Source organism: Microtus ochrogaster, unplaced genomic scaffold (assembly GCF_000317375.1).
Source record: "Microtus ochrogaster isolate Prairie Vole_2 unplaced genomic scaffold, MicOch1.0 UNK74, whole genome shotgun sequence".
In the NCBI taxonomy this organism is placed as follows: domain Eukaryota; kingdom Metazoa; phylum Chordata; class Mammalia; order Rodentia; family Cricetidae; genus Microtus; species Microtus ochrogaster.
Genome location: NW_004949172.1, coordinates 931,173 through 939,174, shown reverse-complemented (window position 1 = coordinate 939,174; position 8,002 = coordinate 931,173). Strand labels below are relative to the sequence as shown.

The 8,002-nt window shown below is 49.0% G+C and overlaps 1 protein-coding gene across 1 annotated transcript in view; it reads left to right on the top strand.

Annotated features, from left to right (window-relative positions):
• Relb (RELB proto-oncogene, NF-kB subunit) overlaps window positions 1-8,002 on the top strand; it is a 27,215-nt gene that overhangs the window by 10,770 nt on the left and 8,443 nt on the right. Inside the window, exons 5-9 of the mRNA XM_005370302.2 lie at window positions 893-1,050; window positions 2,507-2,598; window positions 3,246-3,377; window positions 5,266-5,370; window positions 6,993-7,208. Of these exons, the coding sequence (XP_005370359.1) occupies window positions 893-1,050; window positions 2,507-2,598; window positions 3,246-3,377; window positions 5,266-5,370; window positions 6,993-7,208 (703 nt within the window). The remainder of the gene's footprint in view (window positions 1-892; window positions 1,051-2,506; window positions 2,599-3,245; window positions 3,378-5,265; window positions 5,371-6,992; window positions 7,209-8,002) is intronic.

Here is an 8,002-nt window from a genome sequence, read left to right as displayed (position 1 = left end):
CCTGTCCTGTAAGTAGCTCTTGTAGACCAGACTGGCCTCAAATTCACAGAGATCTGCCTGCCTCTGCCTCCTGAGTGCTGGGATTAAAGGCATGTGCCATCACTGCCTGGCTCTCATTTTACTTTTTTTTAACTTTATTTAACTTTATTTCATGCGCATTGGTATAATGATGTCAGATTCTCTTGAATTGGAGCTACAGACAGCTGCAAGCTGCCATGTGAGTGCTGGGAATTGAACCCCGGTCCTCTGGAGGAGCAGTCAGTGCTCTTAACCACTGAGCCATCTCACCAGCCTCTCACGTTTTACTTTTTTTTAAATATTTATTTATTTATTATGTATACAATATTCTGTGTGTATGCCTGCAGGCCAGAAGAAGGCACCAGACCCCATTACAGATGGTTGTGAGCCGCCATGTGGTTGCTGGGAACTGAACTCAGGACCTTTGGAAGAGCAGGCAATGCTCTTAACCTCTGAGCCATCTCTCCAGCCCCCACGTTTTACTTTTTATTATGAGTCACATCCTCACTCTTTGCCCAGGTTGGCACTCATCTTTTTATCCTTCCTCAGCTCCCGAGCATCTAGAATCACAGGCCTATACCACCAGGCCTGTGATTTTTTTTTTTTCCGAGACAGGGTTTCTCTGTGGTTTTGGAGCCTGACCTGGAACTAGCTCTTGTAGACCAGGCTGGTCTCAAACTCACAGAGATCCACCTGCCTCTCCTTCTGGATAGCTGGGATCAAAGGCATTGCGTGGCAGAAGAGCAATCTCTAGCAGGGCCTTTTCATGATTTGTCTCTGGGGAAGAAATAGGGGTAGCTACAAGGGAGCCCCAGGGAGCTTGGATGGGGACAGGGGTCCAGCAAATACCCAACAAGGCCATGTCTTCCTACAGCTTCGAGACTGTGGCGGGCTGCGGGAAGTAGAGGTGACAGCATGCCTTGTGTGGAAGGACTGGCCACACCGGGTACACCCACACAGCCTCGTGGGAAAAGACTGCACCGATGGCGTCTGCAGGGTGCGGCTGCGGCCTCACGTCAGCCCTAGGCACAGGTACCAGACCCTGACTCAAATCCCTGACTCTTGACTCCAGCTTCTTCCCTCTGCTCGAGGAGACTCCAGAGGTGGACACTGCTCCCTGGGAAAGCCTGGGGCATAGGCATCTTGGCCAAACCTTCTTGCTCGTCTCGGATGAAGGAGGAGTGTTAGGTGTGGAGACAGCAGTGGCCCACTCTGAAAACCTGCCACACCTGTCCACATCCGTTCCATTTTTGCTTTTTGAGACAGGGTCTTGCCGTGTAGTCAAAACTAACTTTGAACTTGAGATCCTCCTGCCTCGGTCTCCATAGGCAGGTACCAGCAGACCCATATTTCTCTGTTCTGTAGGGGGTCAGAGAGGAGATAGAGCACAGGTGCACAACCTCCAACCTGATTTTTTTTTTTTTTTTTTTTTTTGGTTTTTTGAGACAGGGTTTCTCTGTGGTTTTGGAGCCTGTCCTGGAACCTCCAACCTGATTTAACTGTGTCGCCCATACCAGAGAACAGCTCGTGGGGATCAGGTCTCTCCCTCGACTGTGGGCGTCCTGAGGGTTGAGCTCAGGTAGTCAGGCTGCCTGGCAAAGACTTTACCTGCTAAGCCATCTAACCAACCCTAGTTTTGTTTTCTTTTGTTTTTTTGAGCCAAGGTCTCATGTAGGCCAGGCTAACCTCAAATTCATGATCATAGCTGAGGCTGACCTTCATTTTTTTTTCTTTTGACAGTCTCACTGTGTAGCTTGACTAGCCTGAAACTTGTTGTCTGGGACAGAGATCTTCCTGTCTCTGCCTCCCCAGTGCTGGGATTTAAGAGTATACTACCATATTTAAAATTGTCTCTGTAGATCAGGCTGGCCTTGAACTCAGAGATCTACCTGCCTCAGTCACGCCTAAGTGGCTGACCTTAAAGATGGGTACCGGGTACCACTACCACCAGGCCATCTTTTTACCTTGAACCTTTGACCCTCCTGCCTTTACCTGATAGCTAAGAGCACCATTGTAGCCATTTATTGAGTTTTTTACTTAATTATTTTGGAGGCATGGTTTCCTGTGTACAACAGGCTAGCCTCAAATCCTGGTTCCCCTGCTTCAGCTTCTCAAGTATAGAGAATCCAGGCTTCCTTTACAGCTTTGATATAAAGGACCCTGGCAGGCATTTTCTTTTTTTCGAAGCAGGATTTCTTTGTGTATCCCTGGCTGTCCTGAACTAGGTCTGTAGACCAGGCTTGCCTCAAATTCACAAAGATCTGCCTGCTTCTGCCTCACTGGTTTGCCACCATTGCTCACCGGCTGGTGTTTTATGTGGTAAAATAAGGCACGTTCTTGGTCTCACCTGACTCCTGGTAGCCTCTGAGAGATTCAAATCCCAGGTCTTTCCCAGTGCTCTCTCAGCCCTGTGCCTGCAGCATCTCTGCACTTCCTCCTGTGTCCAGGGGAGGCTGCCTCTCAATCTCTCCTCTTGTCTCCCTTTCAGCTTTAACAACCTGGGCATCCAGTGTGTTCGGAAGAAGGAAATCGAAGCTGCAATTGAGCGAAAAATCCAGCTAGGAATTGATCCCTACAATGGTTAGTGCCCCACCTGCCTCCCTAGCCACTTTCCTTTAGTTGGTGTTCTTTGCTTTCTCTTCTTCCTACTTTCCTTCCTCTCTCGCTCTCTTCCTTTCTTTTTTCAAGACAGGGTTTCTCTGTGTAGCCCTGGCTGTCCTGGAGCTCACTCTGTAGAGTAGGCTACTCTCAAACTCACCGAGAATCCCCCTGCCTCCCTGCCTCCTGAGTGCTGGGATTAAAGGTGTGGGTCACCACTACCGGCTTCTTTTCTTTTAAAAAAAATTTACATGTGCTTTTTGTGTGTGTTTGTGTATGGGTTTTGTGTGGTATAAACATGCCTGTGGAGGTCAAAGGGTACCCTACAGATGTCGGTTTTCTCCCTCTACCGAGGCTCCAGCAGATGAAATCAGGTTCTAGGGCTCTGCAGCAAGCGCTTTTGCCTGCTGAGCCTTCTCTCCTGCCCTTCACTTGGTTTTTCATTTTGGTTTTCAAGACCAGGTCTCAGCATAGACCAGGCTGTCCTTGAACTCCTGTGTAGCTGAGGGTGATTGAATCCTCCCCAGTGCTGGAGGGACAAGTGCACGTCTCCCTGCCTTGGTCCCCTTCCCTCTGTCAGCCTGCTCCAGCAGCTCAACCAACTCCAGCCTCCCTTTGTCCTCCCCCAGCCGGCTCTCTGAAGAACCATCAGGAGGTAGACATGAATGTTGTCAGGATCTGTTTCCAGGCCTCCTATCGTGACCAGCAAGGACAGTTGCGCCGCCTGGAACCCGTCCTCTCTGAGCCTGTCTACGATAAGAGTGAGTCAAGGCTGCCATGTCCCTTGGGATTAACTTGTCACGGGTATCAGATAGCCCGGATGAGCAGGGCATCATTGAGGTTTCTGGGTTTTCGTTTTCTACATTTGCACAGTGGTTCGGTGTCCGCAGTCTCAGGGAAGCTGGGTCTGCACTTCTTCCATTCATTCTCTTTCCCTCCCGGACACGTCGTGAGGGCCATGACTCAGACATCACATATGCAGATGGGCAGTGCCGTCCTGTGTGCTTGTACAGTTTGCACCTTGTCTGGTTCTACAGTTATTTCTCTTTCCTTTTGTACTTTTTATTGAGTAAATTTGCTCCTTGAAATTCTGTACATATGGTGCATTAGGACTCCTCACTGTCCTCTACCCCATCTTAGCTCCTCCCACAGGTCCCTTCTTTGTGTTTTATTTTGTAACCCACTGATTTTAATTGGGACCCCTGTATGACCACAGCTTGGGAACTGTCTGCTGAAGCCACGTGGATTCACCTTTGGATACACAAACAACAACAAAATGATGGTCCTTTCCCCAGAACCCACCAGTAGCCAGTAGTTCATTTTGAGACAGGCCTCAATTGGCCTCAGTTGTCCTTGTAGCTGGAGATGACCTTGAACCCTTGAGTCCTGCCTCCACCTCCTGAGTGCTGAGATGACCAACCTGAACTACCAGGACGCATTTATTGAGACTCGGGCTTGATCCCAGGTTTTTGTGTTTGTTAGGGAAGTACTTGAGCCAAATCCCCAGGCCTGTGTTTATTATTTTAAGACATGATACCACTATGTGGCCGAGCAAATCAGCAATCCTTCTGTCTCCACCTCCTGAGTGGAGGAATCACAAGCATACACTGCCATGCCTGACATCATACAGTTTGCTCTCGGCTTCTGCACACGCTCTCATTGGCAGGAGTTTGGTCATTTGCTCCTCAACCATTCAGCAGTGTCCATGGGGAGGTACTGCTCTGATTGAGGAGGTCTAGGCCATAGGATTACTGCTGACCTAAAGGATGGCTTATCACTCTGAGCTCCGAGTTTTCAGAGCTGCTAATAAAAGAAGGACCAGGACTATTGGTCAGGCTAAAGGAGTGTGCACTCCAAGATGTCAGGTCAGGGGGCAGATAGACGTGTGACAGGTGCTTGTAATTCCAGACACTGGGGGAGGCTCAGGCAGGGAGAGGGTAAGTAAATTCAAGGCCAGTTTGGGCAGCTGATCAAGATTAATCTAGGTGTGATAAAAGAAGAGAGCTGTAGGTGTGGCTCAGCAGTAGAGCCCCTGCCTAGAATCCCCCAGTGAGGAGTTGGAGTATAATTCAGTGGTGGAGTCCTTGCCTAGAATCCCCCAGTGAGGGGCTGGGGGCGTTACTCAATAGTAGAATTCTTTTTTTTTTTTTTTTTTTTTTTTTTTTTGGTTTTTCGAGACAGGGTTTCTCTGTGGCTTTGGAGCCTGTCCTGGAATTAGCTCTTGTAGACCAGGCTGGCCTCGAACTCACAGAGATCCGCCTGCCTCTGCCTCCCGAGTGCTGGGATTAAAGGCATGCGCCACCATAGCCCAGCTTAATAGTAGAATTCTTATGTAGCAAGATCCTAGGTTCCATCATTTCCACTGAGGGGGAAGCATACAAATAAACACAGTATTTCAGGTTGTAAACCCTCATCTGGGGACCTTGTGTCACCCTGGACAAGTCTCCCTGAGTCTGGGGGTCTCCATTTTGGATAGACACTAAGCAGATTTCAGAGGGGAGTTCTGGTCATTGTACGTCGTACCTGTCTGTTTGAGCATTCTGTGTCCCACCTGGAAAGGATGTCTTCCCTTTCTGTCTCTCTCACCTGTCAGCAAGCCCCGTGATGTGATAACTGAATTGTTGATTTTCCTTCTGCATTCCTCCCCAGAGTCCACCAACACATCAGAGCTGCGGATTTGCCGAATCAACAAGGAGAGCGGGCCATGCACAGGTGGTGAGGAGCTGTACTTGCTGTGTGACAAGGTGCAAAAAGGTGAGAGGTCCAGAGGCAGAGGTGGGTGCTGGTTTACCAGGGCAGCACTCTGGAGGGAGTCAGAGCCTTTGCTGCAGAGTCAGGCAGATGCAGGCAATGGCTTTGTTTGCTAGCTCATCTTTGCCAGGTATGGAAGCCAATGAGCTGACCAAGGGTGTGCAGTGCTCTTTCAGGATGCTACCACACTAGAAATGCAGTTGCTCAAATGTTTTAAGAGGGGCTGGGGTGTGGCTCAGTGGTAGAGCCCCTGCCTAGAATGCCCCAGTGAGGGGCTGGGGTGTGGCTCAGTGGTAGAGCCCCTGCCTAGAATCCCCCAGTGAGGGACTCAGTAATAGGGTAAGTGCTTGTCTAGCATGGGTGAGACCTGAATTTCATTCCTAGGACTGTAATATATAATTAAACCAGTTTGATGGCACATGTCTGTAATCCCAGCACTCTGGAAGGTTGGAGCAGGAAGGCTTCAAGCCAGCCTGATCTACACAGTGAGACTGTCTCAAAGGTCAAGCAAACCAACAACAAAAGAAGGAAAGTGTGAGTGGTACAGGACTGACAGCCGGAGAAAGGAGGGATCCTTGCTTTGTCCCCAGTAGAGTGGTCCTGAGTAGAGGATGGTTTTTCATTTTTGGTAGTTGGTTTTTCAGTTTTGTTTCCAAGCCTATTTGAAGAAGGGACATTTAAAAACAAGCTAATGACAGGGCAGGACATTGTCCCATCTTATTTGCTTTCTCTCCACCTGTTATGATGATGATCATAAAGCAGCAGGCTTCCTGGGAGTTTTTCCAGTTCTTTGCTTTATGTTTTTATTGTTGTTGTTATTATTTCTTTTGTATATGGGTATTTTGTTTGCGTGTATGTCTGTGTGCCAGGTGAGTGCAGTGCTTGAAGGTGTTGGATCCCCTGTGACTGGAGCAATAGTTGGTTGTAAGCTGGCTTGTGGGTGCTGGGAACCGAACCCTGGTCTTCTGGAAGCAGCCAGTGCTCTTAACTCCAGAGCCCTCTCTCTATTCAGCCCTTGTGTTTGTTTTTACTAGGAATGTTTGGAATCACAAGGTGTGGTACAGGGTAGGCAGGGGCTCTATCACTGAGCCAGACCCCAGCCCCTCACTGGGGGATTCTAGACAGGGGCTCTACCACTGACCATGCTCCCAGACCTTCCTGGTGGATTTTATACAAGCTCTGTACCACTAAACTATGCCCCTAGTTCTTTTACACCAAATTTTGAGAGAGAGTCTCACTTAGTAATCTAGGCATACTCTGAATTCACAGTCCTCTTGCTTCAGTCTCCCAAGTGCTGAGATTACAGCTCTTTGTCACCATACCTGTGTGGTTTTCTTTTGTGTAGGGACCCTGGGTAGTTGGATTTGTTGGTTGTTTTATACAGGGACTAACTGTGTTTCTCTTACTGTCCTGAAACTCACTGTGTGTACCAGGCTGCCTTCAAACTACGAAGGTTCTCCTGCCTCTGCCTCCTGAGTGCTGGCATTAAAGAAATGCACTGCTCTGCCAAACGTCCCAGGGTAGTTTTATTATTTGAAATACTGGTTGGATTGGGGGGAGACTGAGTGAGTAGGGGCTCAGTCGCTTGATTTAGCTGTGTCCTCACCCTGACCTACCCCCACCAGAGGACATATCTGTGGTGTTCAGCACGGCTTCCTGGGAAGGCAGAGCCGACTTCTCTCAAGCTGACGTGCACCGGCAGATTGCCATTGTGTTCAAGACGCCACCCTACGAGGACCTGGAGATTGCAGAGCCTGTGACTGTCAATGTCTTCTTGCAGAGACTCACGGATGGGGTGTGCAGTGAGCCACTGCCCTTCACATACCTGCCTCGGGATCACGGTAACCACTCCACCCACCGCTACCCCCAACTCTGGAGACCAGGTCTTTGGCCTTGCTTGAGGAAGTATATCTGGGGAAGAATTAGAGGCGGAAGGCACACCTGGGGGCAGTAGCTCTGTCAGTAAAGTGCTTTCTCTGCAGGCATGAGGACTTGAGTTCAATTCCCAACACTCTGGTAGAAAGCCAGGCAGGGTTGCTTGTTCCTAGCACTGGGAAGATGGAGTCGGCTGGGTTCCTGAGACGTCTAGCCAGCAAGACCCAGGCTGACCAGAAAACTGCAGGCCACTAGGAAATTATCTCAAAACAAAAGAATATAATAAAGCGAAAAGTTAGATGACAAATGCAGAATGGCAACCAGGGTTGCCATTTGGTCCCCGTACATGTATAACTGTACACACAGAGAAAGGTGAGAGAGAAGGTGAAAGCAACTGGGCTAGCCAGTACGAAGGCCTCAGGAAGGATCTACAGAAAACTGTGTTGAGCTTTTATCCTAATTAGAATATAGAAATCTACTTGTATAAGTTGGTGAAGACCCAGTCCTCCTTTTAATGACTCCTGTGATCGAGTGTCATAGTGACTTCTATGACAGACTGTTATGATGACCTCTGGTTGTCATTGTGACCTCTGTGACTGTCACAGTGACCTCTCAGACTGTCACAGTGACCTCTGTGACTGTCACAGTGACCTCTCAGACTGTCACAGTGACTTCTGAGATTGTCATAGTGACCTCTGTGACTGTCATAGTGACCTCTGTGGTTGTCATAGTGACCTCTATGACTGTCATAGTGACCTCT